Raw genomic sequence first — 21,246 nt, 5'->3', positions numbered from 1 at the left:
TTTACGCGTTTGATTATGGATTTGCGAGGCGTAAAATTACAATCTCGTAGCATTTACGATTCCTTTGGACAGCATAATAACTCCATACGCACCATGATCAGCTGATTAACTACGCTATCAGCTCATCCCCAAGTTGTAGGCTGGTCAGCTGTGCTAACATCTGTGGAAAAAGGTTCCCTCAGGCTGGTTACAGACTCCGTTACATGTTCGCGTGAGCAGAATTGGCTAGAAGACAGACACACTCAGCTGCCGTCTGTCATAGTCATTTTTTATTACGGATTGTTTTGTTTTGTTTTGTTTTTTTGGGGGGAGGGGGGGTTGGGAGCACGTGTGTATCAAGGGCACTCGTTGCCCACGGTTGTTTTGCCTCTAGCTGTATTCTGCCTGCTGGTGCCGAAACACTCGCACCCTTTCAGTACCTCTTCCTCTGCTTTCACATTTCATTGCCTCATGGCTGACTTTAATCTTAGCCCCCGTTTCATCTCTGCTATTGTCGCTATCCTCCTATTGGCATTTTTATCGTATATTTCTGCTCTTTTTTATTTCTTCATCCGTTTTACGTGTTCATGCTTCGTCTCTCTTTCTGTCACTCCGTGTCCTCAGCAGGTATCTGTCTCTGTCAGTCCATCTTCATTTTCTCTTTTTTTTTTTTTTTTATCTTTTTTTTTTTTCCTCTCTCTCTCTTTTTTTTTTTTTTTTTTTTTAACACACCCACTCACTGTCTTTGTTCTCACAGCCCTCATTTTCTCTCTCGCTCTGACGCTAGTGGGCAGGGTATGTGTCTGGAGGCTGAGGTGGAGTGTTTGATGCATGCGTTTCATTAACGCGTTCGATGGATTCGGCACGACTATAGGTGAAATCTGACTGATAGGCGCCGACCTCCAACATCATGATATTTTTATTGATGTTACTGTATTTATCATCACAGGCCGCCTCACATGCAGTTACCGTCAGTGAGAGCAAGATTTATTACGTGACATTTATTTGACGCTAATTCTGAAACGAGCGTGCACTTGGACAGTTTTGCGAATGCTAATCTAACACCAAAGGGACGGGATGGCAGTGTACGAGTGCGAGTGCTAGAGAATTACAGGTCTGCGTTCCTGTTAGAGGATGAACATGCTGCCAGTCCAGTATAGTCTGATTACTCCAGCACTTTTTGTTGTAAAAAAAACTAAATGCGCTGTTTATTTACTTATGCTCTTTAGTTATCACGACCCATCAGTCCAACCCCGAATGTCTGACGTCTCCTAAAACGATGTTTCGGCCAAGCAGACCGTTGTTTGGTGTTGTTATCGACATGCAGCATCTATCATGTCCCATTAACGATCCTGATATCGTGAATTCCATTATCGTCCCAGAACTAGACGAGCACGCTCTTCGGGTAAGTGCTGAAGTGAGCCGCGTTGTCACGGGTGAAGATCTATGCTTCATTTAAACCCCTCATTTTCCACCTGCGTTCAGGAGAGAGTGCAGTCGATGAGTATGAATAATGTAGGCAGATTTTAGAGCGGCTGAGTGAAACACATGTTCTCGGCCGTGCGCTAATGTAGAAACGCTTTAGCACTGACAGCTGAGTGACTGCCGCTTCACTCTTCCGCTCTACTTTATCTTTCGTTTCGTCTTGCTCGTTCTCTTGCCTTTCCTCCCTTTCTCTCCTGCTTTCTGTCCATCAATCATCCTTTCATTCCCCCCCCCCCCCCCCCCCCCCCCCATTTGCCTCCTAAACGTCACTCACTCAGTCAGTGATCATTCTAATGCGATGAGGCCCGGGTGTTCAGGCGAATGCCATGTTTTTTGCCTGTTGCAAAAAAAAAAAAAAGGTCCCTTTCCAGAACCTTCACACTATCTGTCCCTCAGCGGTGGAATGAACTTCCAACCTCAATCCGGACCACAGAATCTTTCACTATCTTCAAAAAACAAACAGCTAAAGACCCAGCTCTTCTGTGAACACCTAACCAACCCCTAAACATTTTTTTTTTTTTTTTTTAAACCCACCTTACTCTTGTTCTTACACCTCTACTCTGCGCACTTTGCTTCTCTAGAACTCAGTTAAAGATCTTGTACGGTAGCACTACTTGTATTGTTCTCTACTTGATATATCGCTTTGCTTGTATTTCCTCATTTGTAAGTCAGTTAGGATAAAAGCGTCTGCTAAATGCATACATGTAAATAAATTGACTCTGTGACATTACAAACTACTCCGGATGTAAAAAATTGTAGCGTCATGTCCATTTGTGTGTGGGGGGGGGTCTGAAAAAACGTATTGTAGGTGCTGAAACATTAAATAATCAGTCTCATTAATTGTGCGTCTTACAAATGGCCTTTTAAATGAAAGGTCTGTATGAGCTACGTTACGGCCGCCCCACGTGAGGAGTAGTCTCTACCTTTCCCGTCATTCAAATGCATCTGCTGCGCACTTCTCTACAGATACTGCATATCTGAATCCAGTCAGAACCGCCGCTGTAATCGTAACGACTACGTCGTGCTCCTGCTACGATCGTATTCCGAGCGTCGTGTATCCTTTCAGCTTGTGTTTGCCTTTTCTCTACTGACAAAGATGACCTTCATTACTCCATATACACATACAGCACAGCGGGCTCATTTTCTTCACATATATCCCAGCGTGTTGGGAAACTGGGGTCAGAGCTGAGGGTGAGGCGTGTTGTGGTGTCCCTGAAGCAGAGAGGATTAAAGGCCTTGTTCCAGGACCCAGTATCAGCAGCTTGGCGGTGCTCGGATGTGAACGCGTGACTTTCTGATCAATAACCCAGAACCGCTGAACCTCAGCCAATAAGCCTCCTCTGCCTTTATGTACAATAATTGTGTGCAGTAATGACGGAAATCGCACTATCCGGCGTCTCCCAGAACAACAACGCTTCCCTTTTGAATCGGTCTCTTTCTCATGCGGTCTCGGAGAGTGTTTCCACGCTGCTCTCGCTCCCCTGGCTTGCCGATGACGGACCTGCACGTACAGCACCGTGAACTCGTTTTCTTCACATATCTCCCGGCTTGTTTGGGAACTGGGGTCAGCGCTCAGGGTGAGACATGACACAGTGTGTTTGAAGCAGAGAGGATTAAAAAGCCCAACAGCGGCACCCAGAATCCTACTTAAAAAGAAATAAAGTTACAATTGTTGCGGTGTAAACGTTTTCTGAGGCACACTGTGAAGTACGAACACACACGAGGGTTGTTTGTTTGTTTGTTTGTGTTGTTTCGTTTTTATTATAAAGCACAGTTCATTTGGATTCCTTCCTTTGTCGGAAGGTACGTAATGAATTGAATAGGTACCTTCAGTGAAGTGAGTGAACACGTGGCACTGAAAGGTATGTGCTAGCGGTTGTGTTTGCTTCCTGTTTGTCAGGTCTTGGTGCTGATTGGCTGCGGACGGTGAGGCGGTTTAATGGAACTTAAAGTCGGCGTGAGAAGAGTGGATCGTGGCAGAGCAAGAGGAGGAAAGATGAGGGATGTAGAAGAGCTCAGTGATGTTGGAGCTGCCGTTCTCGGTGTGTGTGTGTGTGTGTGTGTGTGCGTGGTTAGCTAGCGGCGCTGAGGCGTTTCTGATTTAAACTGGCACATGGTAACAGTTCAGCTCTCTCGCACGCCGCTCCGCTCCGCTCCAGCACTCGGTTATCAGCGGAAATGTCAGAACACGCCGCCCTCATCATCCACGCCCTTCCTCACGCGTTCACACTCTCTGTCTCTTCTCTTTTTTTTCTCTTCTCTTTTTCTTTACTTTCCTTTCCAACTGCCTGCCTCTCTTTCTTTTTTCTTTTCGGAGCAGGTCTGTAATACCAGGGTGTGGAGAGAAGGTTGTAATTAGTGATCAGCTACAGGTCTCCGTGCCTTTATCCCACTAACTCTAACCCTGTCGCCGCTTTGTTCACACAGCCGTGTGCAGCACAGTGTTATTCTTAGCACACTCACGCGCTCGCGCTCTCTCTCTCTCTCTCTCTCTCTCATTGTTCCCCTGCACTTTAAAGGAACAAAGGAGTGAACTAATGGCAGCGCGAGGCAGGGAGTAGGAGACGGCTCCCTGCCTTAATCACGCTCGCCCACTCTCTTCCACCTCTGCTCCCTCTCCACCTGGCTGTCGCGCTCGTTCGTCCTGCCCTTCTCTCGCTCGTTCTCCCTCTCTAATGCCACGTTTCAGCGCGAGCGTCCTCAGATAGGTGCGCGAGCAGCAGAACGAATTTGCTTTCCCGTGGTAAAGAAAGACGAGCAAATTACACTTTTATAGCCTTCTGTCACCATCCCTCGCTTCAACTATTACTCATCCCCCAGGCTGAGAGAGGGAGCGAGAGAATGCTCTGTGTGACCTAAGCTCTGTGTGTGTGTGAGAGAGAGAGAGAGAGAGAGAGAGAGAGAGAGAGAGAGAGGGAGAGAGAGGGAGAGGGGTTGAAGGACAAATGTAGGTAGCCGTCAGTTTGAGCCTCATTCAGCGTTATGATCTCTATGACTTTGGGAGTGTGTTGGCTGGATTGCGACTGCAGCTGAAGTTTCCGTGTGTGTGTGTGTGTGTGTGTGTGTGTGTGTGTGTGTGTGTAGTTTGCAGTGGCTGTCATTTAGAATCCACTGGTGTCTTTCTCAGCCATCTGTCTGCTGCAGATTTTGTCTCTCTTTCTCCATCAACCCCAAGTTCACCCTTTTCTTTATCTTTGTAAAAAACACAGTTTTCTGAAACAAAGACTGAATTCCCGCAACACGATCCTTTCTAGCTGTGTGTGTGTGTGTGTGTGTGTGTGTGTGTGTGTGTACACGATCCTTTCTAGCTGTGTGTGTGTGTGTGTGTGTGTGTGTGTGTACACGATCCTTTCTAGCCGTGTGTGTGTGTGTGAGACGTGTGTGTGTGTGTGTGTGTACACGATCCTTTCTAGCCGTGTGTGTGTGTGAGACGTGTGTGTGTGTGTGTGTGTACACGATCCTTTCTAGCTGTGTGTGTGTGTGTGTGTACACGATCCTTTCTAGCCGTGTGTGTGTGAGACGTGTGTGTGTGTACACGATCCTTTCTAGCCGTGTGTGTGTGTGAGACGTGTGTGTGTGTGTGTACACGATCCTTTCTAGCCGTGTGTGTGTGTGTGTGTGTGTGTACACGATCCTTTCTAGCCGTGTGTGTGTGTGTGTGTGTGTGTACACGATCCTTTCTAGCCGTGTGTGTGTGTGTGTGTGTGTACACGATCCTTTCTAGCCGTGTGTGTGTGAGACGTGTGTGTGTACACGATCCTTTCTAGCCGTGTGTGTGTGTGAGACGCGTGTGTGTGTGTGTGTGTGTGTGTGTGTGTGTGTGTGTGTGTGTACACGATCCTTTCTAGCCGTGTGTGTGAGACGTGTTTGTACACGATCCTTTCTAGCCGTGTGTGTGTGTGTGTGAGACGTGTGTTTGTACACGATCCTTTCTAGCCGTGTGTGTGTGTGTGTGTGTGTGTGTGTGTGTGTGTGTGTGTGTGTGTGTGAGACGTGTGTTTGTACACGATCCTTTCTAGCCGTGTGTGTGTGTGAGACGTGTGTTTGTACACGATCCTCACGTGTTGAGAGCGGTGTATTCGGCTGTGGATCTATGATAGATGTGTTATCACTCGTCTTCACTGGAAAATGGACTGAAGTGTTTCTCTCTCTCTTTTTATCTGGATTTGGTCGTATTGGTTTCTTCTCCCTCTGCCCTTCCCCCCTCCCGCGGTCTTTGTATCCTGTCTTCCTCTGACATTTACTGTCGGATGCTCTGATTATCGAGTCCCTTCAGATTGCTGATTAAAAGCCGACCTCCGTCTGCCCCCCCCCCCCCTTCTCTCTTTTCCTCTACCGCTTTCTCACTCTCTTGATTGCGAGTGCGCTTAGTGTTCTTCTCTGATTCGCTTTTCTTTCCTCCTGTCATCTGTCTCCTTTTTCTTTGTCATTCACTCTGTGCTACTGCTTGACCTTTTCTTCCAAGTTCCTGGTTTCCTTCGTCACTCATTCCGTGCTCATTCTCTGCCTTTCTGAAGGTCGTCAGTAGAAGCAGCTTTCTCTTTCTCCCCGTGTCTCAGCCGTGATTTCACTTCCCAAGGACACCGAGTATTTCCGCCTTAATTATACGCTCCGTCCACACAGCCCCCCCCCGTCCCCCCCCCTCTCTCTCTCCCTCTCTCTCCCCCTCTCCCCCCTCTCTCTCTCCCTCTCTCCCCCTCTCCCCCCTCTCTCTCTCCCTCTCTCCCCCTCTCCCCCCTCTCTCTCTCCCTTTCTCCCCCTCTCCCCCCTCTCCCCCCTCTCTCTCCCCCTCTCCCCCCTCTCTCTCTCTCCCCCTCTCTCCCTCTCTCTCCCCCTCTCTCTCTCCCTCTCTCCCCCTCTCCCCCCTCTCTCTCTCCCTTTCTCCCCCTCTCCCCCCTCTCTCTCCCCCTCTCCCCCCTCTCTCTCTCTCCCCCTCTCTCCCTCTCTCTCCCCCTCTCTCTCCCTCTCTCTCCCCCTCTCCCCCTCTCTCCCCCTCTCTCTCTCCCTCTCTCCCCCTCTCTCTCTCCCTCTCTCCCCCTCTCTCTCTCCCTCTCTCCATCTCTCTCTCCCTCTCTCCCCCTCTCTCTCTCCCTCTCTCCATCTCTCTCTCCCTCTCTCCCCCTCTCTCTCTCCCTCTCTCCATCTCTCTCTCCCTCTCTCCCCCTCTCTCTCTCCCTCTCTCCATCTCTCTCTCCCCCTCTCTCCATCTCTCTCTCCCCCTCTCTCCCTCTCTCCATCTCTCTCTCTCTCTCTCTCTCTCTCTCCCTCTCTCTCTCCCTCTCTCTCTCTCCCTCTCTCTCTCCCTCTCTCTCTCCCTCTCTCTCTCTCCCTCTCTCTCTCCCTCTCTCTCTCCCTCTCTCCATCTCTGTCTCTCTCTCTCTCTCCGTCTCTCTCACTCACACACACTCGCTCTCTCATTCTCTTTCTCTCACTCACTCACTCACTCATTCTCTATCACACACACACACACACACACACATCTGTCTGTCTGTTTCTTCCATCATTAGGTCTTTTCTCTCTCCACTTTTCTCTTGCTCTGTCTCTCCTATTCCTCCTTTCTTCACCCTCCCACTGTCTGTCTCTTTTTTCCTCTCATTTCTTGACTCCCTTCATTTATCTGTCCCTCTCTCATTCCTTCTCGTTCTCTCTTAATCGCTTTCACTGTCCATTTTTTTTTCTTCTTCTGCCTCTGCAAAGATTCCAGCATCTGCAGCTCAGGCATAGTACGTATGATTGTTGAGTCCTTGCTACTGCGATACAGGAGCCACATGAATAAAAAAAACACACCACCTTTCTGCTTTTTCAGCTAATTAAAATTCACCTGACAGAAAAGCCGGTTCACCGAGGGAGAGAGTGCGGGGCATGAAAGACACGGTGCTTCTGGTGGTGGTTAATTTTGCTTCACACTGACTTTATCAAGGCGAACTCTGACTTTTGAATGTGTGAGTCTCTATCTTGTGAGCCAAAAAAAAAAAAAAAACACGCGTGGGACTGTGGTTCTTGGTCAGGAAAAACGGAGGCGCTGCTAATTAGCCGTCACTGAGCTTTTCCCGTGCCGTTCATACTGTTACAGGCGTGCACCTGAAAAACTAAATCAAAGTCATGTACCTAGCCAGGTTACTCTTACGTGCTCTCCGAATACCTGGCCGAACTTACATACTGTTGATGCGTGCACCTTTCAGTATCACATTATCAGGAAGGCTCCATGCTGTCTGGAGCTCAGTGGGAGAAACTGAAATGAGTTAAGTGCGTGCAAAACAGCAGAACATGCCTTTTTGTCTTATTAAAAAGAACACTTCTATATCAACAGGCATTATTCTGTAATAATGCATAAAGCAGTAGTGTTTATTGTGCTGTCTATCAGCATTTACTATTCTTTCAGTATCTACAAACAGTGACTACGTTTACATGGACAGCCGTAATCTAATTATTGACCTTATTCTGAATAAGACAATATTGTGATTAAGGTGTTGAGATGTTTTTAGGATATTCCTTTCATGTTCCTGTTTTACGTGTTATAGAACATAGATCGATTAACAGCACACGTCATTACGTCCCCACGCCACGCCGTCCGACGTCCCTCCAGAATTTCACGTATCGACATACAGTTGGTCTTCGTTATGGTCCCGTATACAGTTTCGGGTGTTTTTTTTTTTTAATTTTACGAAAGCTTCAAGTGCAGGTAATTATTTGTCATGCTGTACGTGCTAATAGACGACTGCTTGAAGCCGTGGGCTGCGTCCCAAATCACATACTTACCTGCTATATAGTAGCCGAGATTCATGTATTTCTCCTACTATATAGTAGGTAAGTACGCACATTCGGACGTGCTCTCTTGTTTGCCGTAAAACGGTTGAGCGCTGCCGTGTGTAATCATGAAAACTCCCACACGATGTTAATAGTGAGATTAAGGTGTGTACATGTCTGTAATTCACTGCGATAATGCGACTAAAACAGGAATACTCCACACGGCTTAATTCCATGTGTGTTCACATCGAGTACGAGTTTAGTCGGATTAAGGTCGTCAATAATCGCTGTTTACATGCGAGTTTCTTAATCAGAGTACCGTCTTAATCGGGTTAATATCAGATTATCGTTGTCCATGTAAACGTACTGAGTATTGAGTAGTCGGGACCCTTGTACACCTGCTCATTCATGCAGTTATCTAATCTGCTAATCGTGTGCGGCAGTGGCTCGGCAGCAGCGCAGTGTATAAAATCATGCGGATACAGGTCAGGAACTTTAGTTAATGTTCACATCAAACATCAGAATGGGGGAAATTGTGATCTGTGACTTTAACCGTGGCATGGATTTTAATGCCAGATGGGGTGGTTTGAGTATTTCAGAATCTTCTGATCTCCTGGGAGTTTCTCAGACAACAGTCTCTAGAGTTTCATTTTTCATTTATTTATTTATTTATTTATTTATTTTATGCTGCCTGCTTGGACAACTTGTTGGCACCGCCGAATCTATCCATCATGCGTGTATTTAATTGCTCTCTCTCTCTCTCTCTCTCTCTCTCTCTCTCTCTCTCTCTCTCTCTCTCTCTCTCCAGCTCGCCCAGACACACACACACACACACGTTCTCACAGTCAGTAAGTGTGTCTGTAGAGTGCAGACACTTTGTCAGACACAGCCACAGTGTAATGACTGCTCTGTCAGTGCTCTCAGGTCAGGGAATGGGTTTGTAAGATAAAGCTCTGGGCCTGCCGATAAGAGCGTTCTCGGCTGTTTGTTTAAAGCCGCTATTGACTCCCAAGCTTACACAAATTCTAATTACAAGTTTGAAAGTGTTATCTCCTAATTGATGACCCACGTTGCCCTGCTTTTTCCCTGCTCCTGTGTAATAAATTAGCACTCCCTCTTAACGTCCTTTATCTGCGACGGGTCCGGACTCATTAAATGTTCCCATCCGCAAAACGGCAGGAGAGGGGAAAAAAAAAAGGGCACAAAGAACGTGGTGTGAAGTCTTATGATCTAATATCGAGTGCAGTTCAATTTGCAGAAGTAGAGGTTGAGTATATCTACCACACATTGCGGTTATCAGGAAAGAAAGCCGTGTGAACACTGTATGAAGGACAAAACGGTTGATGATGGATGTGTAGTGTGGGTCGGGGACGCATCAGCAGCCTGGGGCCCCAAGCAGAGATTGTGTTCGGGCTATTCGTTTTTTTTTTTTTATTTATTTTTAGTTGCCCTTCAGACAAGTAGGTTTAACAACCAGAGAAAGGGGCGGGGGGACTTCTTATTAACTTCCACACTACAGACCTGTTCGTTTTTGCACGTGTGTGACACCACGATGGCGTAACTGTAGCGGCACGCTCGTACCATCCTATCACGACAGGACGAGGACTGGCTTCACGGTCGTCCCCGGTCCTCTCCAGGAACTCGTACGCATTCGTTTCCATTATGTTACGTCCGTTACGTTACATTAGCTAGCGCTTTGTAGCCTAGGCAGTTCAATTCCGGGAAACCAAAACACAGGACTAGGCACCACACTGGAGCTTTCACTCACCCGCTGTGCTTATAGTGCTAATATATTTATGATTTGTCCACCAGACAAACGTCCGGAAATGACATTTTACAGCAAACAAACATTACACAACAGTTAGTTCCGGTTCGCGAATTTGATTGGACAAGCAGCGTTCCAAGAGTTCTGACGTGTAGTGTAACAGCACCGTGTTCCACTGAAACCGTTACTACACGAACTACAGGCTCGGTCGGTCTGTGCCGTGGCAAGACTCTCAGGTCTCAGGTCCTCGATATGAATTCCTTGTTTACAGAACTGCTCTAGAAAAGCAATCTCACGCTCACAATTGTGCACGTGAGGCTGATATTCACGCCAGCAGCACTCTCGCTCCTGCGATGCCGCTGAGGTAAAGACTCACGGTATAAAACGTGCACCAGTGCAGTGATGGATATTATTAAGGTGATCTCTTTACGACTGTTGTCTAAAAGTGTCAGACTCGACTGTTTGATGCCCAGAGTTCTGGTTTAAATAGGATTTGAAGCCACACCCAAATGAATTCAAACGGAGTGTACATGTTTATGTGACGCGTGTATGGAGTGTGTTAGCATGCTGCTCTGTTCCGCGTTAATGCGTGGTGTTTAGTGCTGAGTGGATGGTAGGTGAGGTGGGTTTTTTTTTTTTTCTTCTTTTTTCTTTCCTTTCTGTTTGTGGACTGAGCAATAGCTCTGTGCCTACTGCTTCAGAGGGCAATGGCACCACTTAGAATCATCATAATAACTCCCTTTTCACACCAGAGCCCTGTAGAAATGTGTGTGGAAGCTGCTGATAATTAGCACTGACAAGCACAGATTAAGCCTGAAAAGGGCAGTGGTGCTGATCTATTAGAAGCTCCTCATCACCTCCTTATTCACAGCAGAGGCTAAAGAGCTTTTTGTGCCCTTTTTTTTTTTTTTTTCTTTTTTTGATGACTGTACTGTTTCGAGTGCAGTACATATCCAGAATGTTCCGAATCTGAAGCAGTTAACAGCCTCGGCTGTCCCCCATCCCCCCCCCCCCCGAGCGGAGCGCGGGTCTCGGTGGGCTTGCTCTAGTCAGTAATGAGCGCTTTTGTTTGGCTGGCATTTAAGGCCAGGTGGTTGCTGTGGCATCACTTTGTGCTCTCTGCCTCCTCATTAACACACCCATCATTGCTGTTAATTAGCCGGCTTATTGTCATACCATTAGCTAGCGTCAGAATGCAGCCTTGGTGCTGGGGTTGATTTATTGATGGGCTTTATGTGAGCGGTGTGTACTGAAACCTGCGCTTCGGAAAAACATTTCGGCTAAATAACGATTAATAAATGGCTATAAATGATGGCGTTCCTTATATTACATACGTTCCTAGTTTATAAACTGTTACGTTTGAACAATATTATAACCTGGTCTATATATCTATCTATCTATCTATCTATCTATATATATATATATATATATATATATATATATATATATATATATATATATATAATATTTATATAGATAGATAGATAGATAGATAGATAAATATATATATAAACAAAATTGAAAAGGAAATGATCAGATCCATAATTGTTCATTTCTAGTTCTCGAAGCATCCTTTTTTTTTCCTTCTCCATAGAAACTCGACAAAAGGCAAGACACAAAATTCATGCTGAAATCTTGACGTTGCGTCTGCCGCGTTTATTTTTTGCTTAAGATTCTCTTATTTCATTAGATTTCACTCGCGACTTTGAAATAATTGTGACCGCCCTGGTGTCTAGTGTCTGTCTCGTTTTCTCTTCCCGTCTCCTTTCCTTGACTTTTGTTCCCCTCTGTCTTCTGAGAAGCTGGGAAGCGGTGCGGAGATGGAGACAGCGTTGGAGGAAGAATGCTAATTCGATCATCGTGGCAGAGAGGGAGGAGTGCTAGCATCTAAAATGAGACTCGGTGGACCAACAGTGGCACTCCCACACACGCGCGCACACACATGCGTGTGTCTTTCTTATCACCGCGCGTGTGTGTTGTTGGCCTCGGCCCTTTCGTCCCGTCTCCGTCTTTCTAGTCAATCATCCGTCTCACACTTGGAAATACAATCACATTTGGGCCGGGAGAGAGGGAGGAAATGGGGAAAGAGAAAGATGGATAGAACTGCGTCGGGATGAGGGAGAGAGAGCGAGAGGGGAAAGGGTGGAGGAAAGAAAAAGTCATTTGTATGTGTACCCAATTACCAGGCATTGTGCCCAAAGTCACCTTTACTTCATTCCTGCTCTCTCTCTGTCTCTCTGTGTCTCTCTCTCTCTTACTGCACATGCTCAAAATAGAAAGGCAGTATACTTGGAGTACATGCACAAACACACACACACACTGAGACAAACACACATTTTCTTTGTCTGTAGACAAAAAAATTATAGGTTGTGGTGTGTGTGCGCATGTGTCAGAGTTTTGAGTAGTAGTTGTTTGTGCACTAGGCTTCTGAAGTGTTTGTGCCTGTCAGAGTTGAAAGCTGTGTGTGTGTGTGTGAGAACGTGTCAGCCTCATGGCCCGAGGGTTGTGTATACGCCCCGCTGTGTCTCTGCTGATGAGCGACGGCGAATCCTCCCCTGGCCCATGACCTCATTAGAACAACCTCGTTAGAGCCTCGTTATGGACTGCCTCTTAATTAAGAGACCGCCGCCTGCTCTCGCACACCCACACGCGTACACTAATTCTCCCTCGCCTGCTCTTCGTGCCCTTATGAGAACAGGAATAAGGACAGTGAGAAGGAAAAAGGGGAGGGAGAGTTTAAGGGTGCACGTTCACCGAAAGTTCAACTTTATGCCCGTTCCTCGTCGATGTCGAGTAGGTGTGGGATGCATCGTGGGAATCCAGGAGGAGAACTTGATTCACAGCATGGGGAGAAAAAGTTTCAGCTGGGAAATAATGTATGCCGCTTTCCAGCGGGAGCTACGCAGCAGAGATGCATGGACGGGGAATGAGTGTCAGCCTGTATAGTAGCACGTTTTGACCATGTTTTGAAAATAAACATAGTTGAAATGTCGCACACAAAGCTGTACAACTCGGACGAACTATAGTAGTATTTTTCAAATCTGTGGACGCCTGACCATCACATCCAAATGTGTTTGTTGAGTATCCCATTCTACAGGGTGTCCCAAAAGTCTCCATGTACAGGGGAAATGAGCACTTTTCAGCAAAATGTCTTCCAAAATAGTTCATACTTAGTTTATGTTGTTGTTGTTGTTGTTTTTTCCCTCAGACAGTCTTTAAAAATGTCTTTGACAAAAGAACGTATTGAAGTCATTCTCCTGGCTGGATCGGGAAGCTCTCGTAGGGTTGCACTGGACTTTAACAGGAAACACGGCGAGCACAACGTGTATCGCGGACGTCCGCGAACATCCACTGACGAAGGCGCGACCGATGTGGTGCTGGTGTACATACTGCAGTATGTACTGTACTCCACTCTTCTGGGAAGGCTTTCCACTAGATTTTGGAGTGTAGCTGTGGGGATTTGTGCTCAATCAGCCACAAGAGCATCAGTGAGGCCAGGCACTGATGTTGAGTGAGGTGGTCCGAGCACCATTCCGCTTCATCCCAGAGGCGTTCAGTGTGCTTGAGGAGTGTCCTGCACAGAGCCTCGACAAGTTCTCCCACACCAACCTTGGCACACAAGTCTTCATGGACCTCAGTTTGTGCACAGACGCGTTGTCATGCTCGAACATGTTCCAGTGAAGGGAAGCCGTAATGCTACAGTATACAAAGACGAAGAACCACAATATGGGTGTGATGGTCAGGTGTCCACATACTTTTGGCTATATAGTGCGCATCACTCATTCTTGTGTTTTTTTTTGTTTGTTTGGTTTTTTTTTTTGCTTGACGTGACATGCAGCTGTTTGGGCCCCGCTTTTTTTCTCGGTCAGAACGGCGCATTAAAGAATGCTCTGAAGGTATAGCGTATACATGCGCTGCGTGCTGTGTGTGACAGCGAGGTACAGAAAGAGATCTGAGGTGTTGGAGGTGTTGGAGGGTGTCTAATCTGTGGATCTCGCATAAGAGTGTGTATGTGCTTCTGCTTCATCACTCTTTATTCCATGAACATCGTGGCTGGAGTTGCACAGCCGCCTGTGTGTGTGTGTGTGTGTTCAGGGCAGTTAGACGCAGGTTTAAAGTTTAATAAAGCTGTCAGTGCTCAGTGATTCTGTTCAGGCTTAACCAGAGCTGACACGTTTGGTATAGCACAAACGCTCCAGACGCTCTCACCAAGAGACGTCTCAGCGCAGCGCGCTCACCTCGGCAATGCGTCGCTGCGCGTGTTGGATCGGATTACTAAGCCAGCATTTGATTTATTTTTACTTTTTGTTATATATCGAATGAGCGCCTGGTTTTTCCACCCAGCTGCATAGCTGTTAAATCTCAGTAGGGATTTCTCTCCAAGTCTCTGTACTAATAGGCTTTAGTCACGTTAGTCCAGTTAAAGTTACAGCTTTAACACAGAACCAGTGGGTATTGCCTCTCGTGATGCGATTTAAGCCCGATTCATGCTGCAGGTTTAGTTACACCAGGGTTATACTAGCTTTTAACTGCACGTACTGTGCACACACACACATACTCGAGATGGCTGAGCATGTAAGTTTCACTCTGGTGTTGCACATAGTGAACAAACGAGCTGTGTCTCATCTCAACTCGCATACTTCTGGTCTTTTCTAGATAGTTTTACATCTTAACACTAATGGTTTCTGTACCGTGAACCTGCTTAAAAGTCCGTTTGATGACATGTTAACGGACACGTCTTGTAGATGGGTGAATATTTTTAAAGGTGTTGAATTTGAAACGTTCACGCTCAGTGCCTGTGAAGTGCCTTGAAACGCGCAGCGTCATTCAATGTGTCGATGTAATTTCCAGTGAAACAGGAAGTCAGGGCGGGGCATATCGAGTGGCTCCTCCGCCTTGTTCAATGGCTAATAACGTTTAGGTTTGCCTCACAGCCCGGGCTAAGCCGTACTTGACGGTGAGTAGCGTGGGGTTTTTTGTAATGTTGGGGGCGGGACACTTCAGATATTAGAGAGCGTTTGATGGGACAGAAAATGTGATCAGAAGCTGAAGTGCAGGACGACGTCATCGAAACTGTTGATCCGTATCGGCGGTCGAGAGAGACGGTCAAATTTGAATGCGTATATCTTCTAAATGTGAATCTTGGCATTGTTTTGGAGCACGCTAGCTTATAGATAACCTTACGGCTGACACCTTCATACTAAAGTCACAAAACAGTTTAGATAGGCGGAAAGTTTTAAAGAGAAATGAGCAGAGCGTGTCGGCGTGTTTTACATCTCCATGCACAGCGACACATACGGTGAGGGAAATAAGTATCCGACACGTCAACATTTTTTTCAGTAAATATATTTCCAATGAGGTTATTCACATGAAATTTTCACCAGACATCAGTATTAATTCAAGAACTCCAGAAATATAAAGAATTCACAGCATTAAAGTCCATAAATAAAGTTGTGTGTGATGAAAGAGGAATGACACAGGGAAAGCAGTATTGAAGACGTTAAGAAAAGCAGTTCTCCAAGGTCATTTAAGGAACCAGCTGAAATCTGTAAGTAATTATACCCCCTATCTGTGCAAATTATTATCAGCTGGGTTAGTAAATTGATAGTAAATTGATGGTCTATAAAAAGGCTTTTCGTTACCAGGGTGTCAGACAAGAAACATGTCATGATGGGTCAAAGCAAAGAGCTCGCCCAAGACCTTCGCAACCTTAATATTGCAAAACATATTGATGGATTCGGATTCAGACGTATTTCAAAACTTCTGAATCCTCCAGTAAGCACCACTGGGGCCATTATCCACAAGTGGAAGCAACGTTACTCCGTCATCAACCGGCCATGTACAGGAACTCCACGCAATATTACTGACCAGGGAGTCAGAAGAATAGTCAGAAGTGTAGCCCAAGAGCCAAGGACCACTCGGAAAGAGCTCCAGAAACACTCGGAGGCAGCAGGTGTCATCGTCACAGAGAAAACAATAGACAGTGCACTCCACTGCTCACGCTCACCCGCAAGACTCCATTACTACAGAAAAGGCATGTCGAAGCTCGTTTAAAGTTTGCTACAACTCATTTGGACAGGCCTATGAAATACTGGGAGAGTGTAGTCTGGTCAGACGAGAGCAAAATTGAACTTTTTGTCTGTCATACTACACGCCATGTTTGGAGAAGAAACGGTGCTGCACATCACCCTGAAAACACTACACCAGCAGTGAAGTTTGGAGGTGGAAGCATCATGGTGTGGGGCTGTTTTTCATCACATGGTACTGGCAGACGTCATATAATTAAAGGAACGATGAATGGAGCACTTTACCGGGAGATTCATGAGAAGAATCTGCTGCCATCCACCAGGATGATGATGAGATGTGGGTGATGAGATCTTCCAGCAGGACAACGATCCAAAACATACAGCAAAGGAAACTCTCAAGTGGTTTCAGAGAAAAATAATCAAAGTGTTAGAATGGCCCAATCAATCACCTGACCTGAATCCAAGTGAACAAGATTTAAAGACTATATGTTTAGAAGAACGGGCCAAAATCACACCTGAATACCGCGTCCCGTTAATTTCTTCATACAGGAAGCGTCTTGAATCTGTCGTTACAAACAGAGTATTAAATACATTTCAATTAGTGCGTTCAATACTTTTTCCCTGCGTCATTCCTCTTTATTACACATAACTGTGTAGATCTCTTGAGTTAATACTGGTGTCTGGTGAAAATTTAATGTGGACAGCATCAATGTTAATATATTTAATGATCAAAATCTTGCCTCGTCCAATCCCCCCCCCCCCCCCCCCCCCCACACACACACACTGTACGTGTCTTGGAATAGGTGCATGAATACTCGAAACATTATGCAGGTCAAAGTAGAAGCCTGATTCAAAGGAATGTTTGCCTTTCTGTTAGATACGACTTAATCTTTAAGATGTTCAAAATGTATGAAGCAGAGTATGCGAGCAATGAAATCTTTCGCCTTAGGCTTTACACAGTAGGACTGCGAGAAGAAATTACTCCAGCCGATTTTCCGTAACATCTATGCGGTCGAAGGCCGAACAATCCACACGTGAATGCTGTACAATATTCTTTTGGTCGTCTCACTCAAAGTTTCCTGATCTTTCTTGGATAAGTGACTTTATTTAAGCAAGCTCTCTTCAATCGAAGACTTCACCAGGCCAGCATTAGATTTTTTTTTCCCAGCGCATTAGCATGACTGCAGTCAAAATCAGTGTTTGAGCTTGTAGTTTGACGGACACTTCAGCAGTGTGTGTATTTTTTGTCGGCGTCGCCGTTTCCCTCGTAGCATTGTTCTCATGTTACGGACGGCTGGCCGAGGGCCGAGGTCCGAGGGCACGGTGGTGCAGAGGGCAGCGTTTGCAGCCTCACGGTAACGGCGTCCTTGGTTTAATCCTGATCCAGCGTTCCTGTCCGTCTGGAGTTTTACACGTTCTCTCGGTGTCACTGGGGTTTTCTCCGGTTCCCTCGTACTTTTCAGAATCTTGTGAGTAGGCAGACGGACGACCGTAAACCCGGCCGCGAGTGTGATTGAGCGCGGGAGCGGAGACCGTGACGAAATGAAAGAATGCGCCGGGGTTTACGCCGTCCGGACGCAGTGTAGCGCTACTGCTAATGTTCACTGTCTGTCGCCGAGCCGAGCGCTTATTAAATATTTCAAGTGAGAAAGCATTTGGATTTTATTTCAACAAGGTTGACCGCTCTAACACACTCACACACACACACACACACACACACACACACACACACACACACACTCTCTCACACACACACACACACACACACACACACACACACACACACACACACTCTCTCCCACAACTCTGAGTGTTCTGATGCCATTTATAAGCTTTTTGAATGACAGATGTTCAAATTCGGAGAGTGACTTTCAGCATGAGCATGAAACATCAGACTACTTCTGTGTGTGTGTGTGTGTGTGTGTGTGTGTGTGTGTGTGTGTGTGTGTGTGTGTGTGAGAGAGAGAGCACACATTGCTGGTGGCAACACCACTGGCTTGGCCCGGTCAGACACCATGACAGGTTCGAGTTATTCGCTGATGACATCCAAGAGGAATGAACCCCACAGCTGTCTGTCTCTCTCGCTCGCTCTCTCTCTGTCTCTCTCGCTCTCTGTCTCGTGTTCTCTCTCTGTCTGTCTCTCTCGCTCTCTGTCTCTCTGTCTCTCTCTCGCTCTCTGTCTCGTGTTCTCTCTCTGTCTGTCTCTCTCGCTCTCTCTCTCTCTGTCTCTCTCTCGCTGTCTGTCTCGTGTTCTCTCTCTGTCGGTCTCTCTCGCTCTCTGTCTCTCTGTCTCTCTCGCTCTCTGTCTCTCTGTCTCTCTCGCTCTCTGTCTCTCTGTCTCTCTCGCTCTCTGTCTCGTGTTCTCTCTCTGTCTGTCTCTCTCGCTCTCTCTCTCGCTGTCTGTCTCTCTCTCGCTGTCTGTCTCTCTCTCGCTGTCTGTCTCTCTCTGTCTGTCTCTCTCGCTCGCTCGCTCTCTGTCTCGTGTTCTCTCTCTGTCTGTCTCTCTCGCTCTCTCTCTCTGTCTGTCTCTCTCTCTCGCTGTCTGTCTCTCTCTCTTGCTGTCTGTCTCTCTCTCTCTGTCTGTCTCTCTCTCTCGCTGTCTGTCTCTCTCTCGCTCTCTGTCTCTCTCGCTCTCTCACTCGCTCTCTGTCTGTCTCTCTCGCTCTCTGTCTGTCTCTCTCGCTCTCTCACTCGCTCTCTGTCTGTCTCTCTCGCTCTCTCTCTCTCGCTCTCTGTCTGTCTCTCTCTCTCTCTCGCTCTCTGTCTGTCTCTCTCGCTCTCTCTCTCTCGCTCTCTGTCTGTCTCTCTCGCTCTCTGTTTGGCTCTCTCTCTCACTCTCTGTCTGTCTCGCTCTCTGTCTCTCTCTCGCTCTCTGTTTGGCTCTCTCTCTCACTCTGTCTGTCTCGCTCTCTGTCTCTCGCTCTCTGTCTCTCGCTCTCTGTCTCTGTCTGTCTCTCTCTCTCTAGCTCCGTGTTGCTCTTCTTTATGACCCTATCATGCACATGCAACACACGTGAAATCCCCCAGAGCTGCTACAGAGGCTGACGTTCCTTCACTCTCTCGGACGCGGGCGTGTTTGTCTGTGTGCGAGCGGTCGATCCACCCTATTGTTGCTCCGGACGAGGAGGACACTCGGCTGACCGAGCAGTTACGTCGCAGTGCCAGGGGACAGAAGCTCGAGGGTTCGAATCACAACATTTCTAAGAGTTGTCCATGCCTAATTTCACACTTTTCCACCGCTAAAAAGATGACTTCAGAATCGGCTGGCAAAATTGCTTCGGTTCCAGCGCCACAATCCTTCTGAGAACCGAACGTTGAAGCAAGCAGTTCAATTCATTCCATTCGATTTTTTTTCTTTTCTTTTCTTTAATAAGCCATATCGCCAGCGTGTTAATCAGACCGGAGGGTAAATTAAATGAAAAATCTCTGGAAGTGTGTGAGAACTCTTCCAGCCCTTTTCTCCCTTCTCTGATCTGATCAGCTGCATTCAGCTCATTCATTTTCATAAATGTGGGATTGTCCATCGTAAGCCCCAACAGAGCACCCACGATGTCTGGAAAATCTGCAGTCGTTCGTCCATGGCCAGTCGTTCTCATTTGGGGTTTCCCCCCCCCCCCTCAAGTACTTGGTTTGATCCATTAGAATGCATTGCTGGTCTGCGAGTTGGTGACCCCTGATTGACCTCTATAGTGAAGTGGCTTTCTGATATTTCACATAACATGGTTCCACTGTGTACTTTTAACTGGGGTGCACAACACACACGTTTTTTTTATCTCACTGAGATCAGATTTTGAAGTTTGCACGGCACTCTACACCGCCCAGAAGCAGAAAGCAGTAGGTGTATCTGTTTGCTGTCTGCTTCAGGAAAGCTCGATCAATACACCTCTATATGCGGCAAAAGGAAGAGCAGCGAAGCAACAGAAACACTCTGTGCCGACCCACCGAATTGAAATCTGTCCACAGAGGAGCCACCCCAACACCCGCCTCCCTCGCCCCCTTAAAGTTTCAGCCATGAGGTTTTTTTTTAATTAAAAAAACACCTTTTCTTTCTTATTTCTTCTCCCTCAGTTTAATCCCTGCAAACGCCTGACCCTGCACTCTTATTCTCACTTCCTTCCGTGGCTTTTTCCCTGTCTGGGGTTTCTTATGCAAAACAAAATGTCTTTCAAATAAAACTCATGCAAAATGTGCAACAATCGAAATTGGCCAGTGAAGTGTTTCCTCTTGTCTGTTGTGACACGCGCGTGGCTGGCGCTAATCGCTAACACACTAATCTGGCTGGCGCTTTGGGCTGCCTGCTATCTTGCCCTATCCACACACACAGGTGATTAGGACACAGCGTGCAACGTCAGCGTGCAGAGCGACAGATAAAAATCTGCAGGTGTCCGTCTCTCCGCTCTCGCTCTCTCTCTGTCTGTCTGTCTCTCTCACTCACTCTCGCTCTCTCTCTCTCTGTCTGTCTGTCTCTCTCATTCTCACTCACTCTCGCTCTCTCTCTCTCTGTCTGTCTGTCTCTCTCATTCTCACTCACTCTCGCTCTCTCTCTGTCTGTCTGTCTGTCTCTCTCGTTCTCCCTCTCACTCACTCTCGCTCTCTCTCTGTCTGTCTGTCTCTCTCATTCTCCCTCTCACTCACTCTCGCTCTCTCTCTGTCTGTCTGTCTGTCTCTCTCGTTCTCCCTCTCACTCACTCTCGCTCTCTCTTTCAGTCTCTCTTACTCTGTCTGTTTCTCTCGTTCTCTCACTCCCTCTCTCTCTCACACTCTCGCTCTCTCTCTCTCTGTCTGTCTGTCTCTCTCATTCTCCCTCTCACTCACTCTCGCTCTCTCTCTCTGTCTGTCTGTCTCTCTCACTCTGTCTGTTTCTCTCGTTCTCTCACTCCCTCTCTCTCTCACACTCTCGCTCTCTCTCTCTCTGTCTGTCTGTCTCTCTCATTCTCCCTCTCACTCACTCTCGCTCTCTCTCTCTGTCTGTCTGTCTCTCTCACTCTGTCTGTTTCTCTCGTTCTCTCACACTCTCTCACTCACTCTCGCTCTCTCTCTCAGTCTCTCTCACACTGTCTGTTTCTCTCGTTCTCTCACTCACTCTCGCTCTCTCACTCAGTCTCTCTCACTCTCTCTCTCTCTCGCTCTCTCTCTCTCTCTCTCTCTCTCTCTGTCTGTCTCGCTCTCTCTCTCTGTCTGTCTGTCTCACTCTCTCACACTCTCTCACTCTGTCTCTCTCTCTCTCTCTCTCTCACTCTGTCT

General features: G+C 47.0%; 1 protein-coding gene across 1 annotated transcript in view; it reads left to right on the top strand.

Annotated features, from left to right (window-relative positions):
- Positions 1-3,366: 3,366 nt before the first annotated feature.
- Positions 3,367-21,246, top strand: part of LOC128628800 (protein diaphanous homolog 1) — a 53,592-nt gene continuing 35,712 nt past the window's right edge. Inside the window, exon 1 of the mRNA XM_053685615.1 lies at positions 3,367-3,506. Coding sequence (XP_053541590.1) covers positions 3,404-3,506 — 103 coding nt within the window. The 5' untranslated portion in view covers positions 3,367-3,403. The remainder of the gene's footprint in view (positions 3,507-21,246) is intronic.

Source organism: Ictalurus punctatus, chromosome 14, assembly GCF_001660625.3.
Source record: "Ictalurus punctatus breed USDA103 chromosome 14, Coco_2.0, whole genome shotgun sequence".
NCBI lineage: Eukaryota > Metazoa > Chordata > Actinopteri > Siluriformes > Ictaluridae > Ictalurus > Ictalurus punctatus.
The sequence above is the reverse complement of the archived record's forward strand: the minus strand, read 5'-3'. Positions and strand labels throughout refer to the sequence as shown.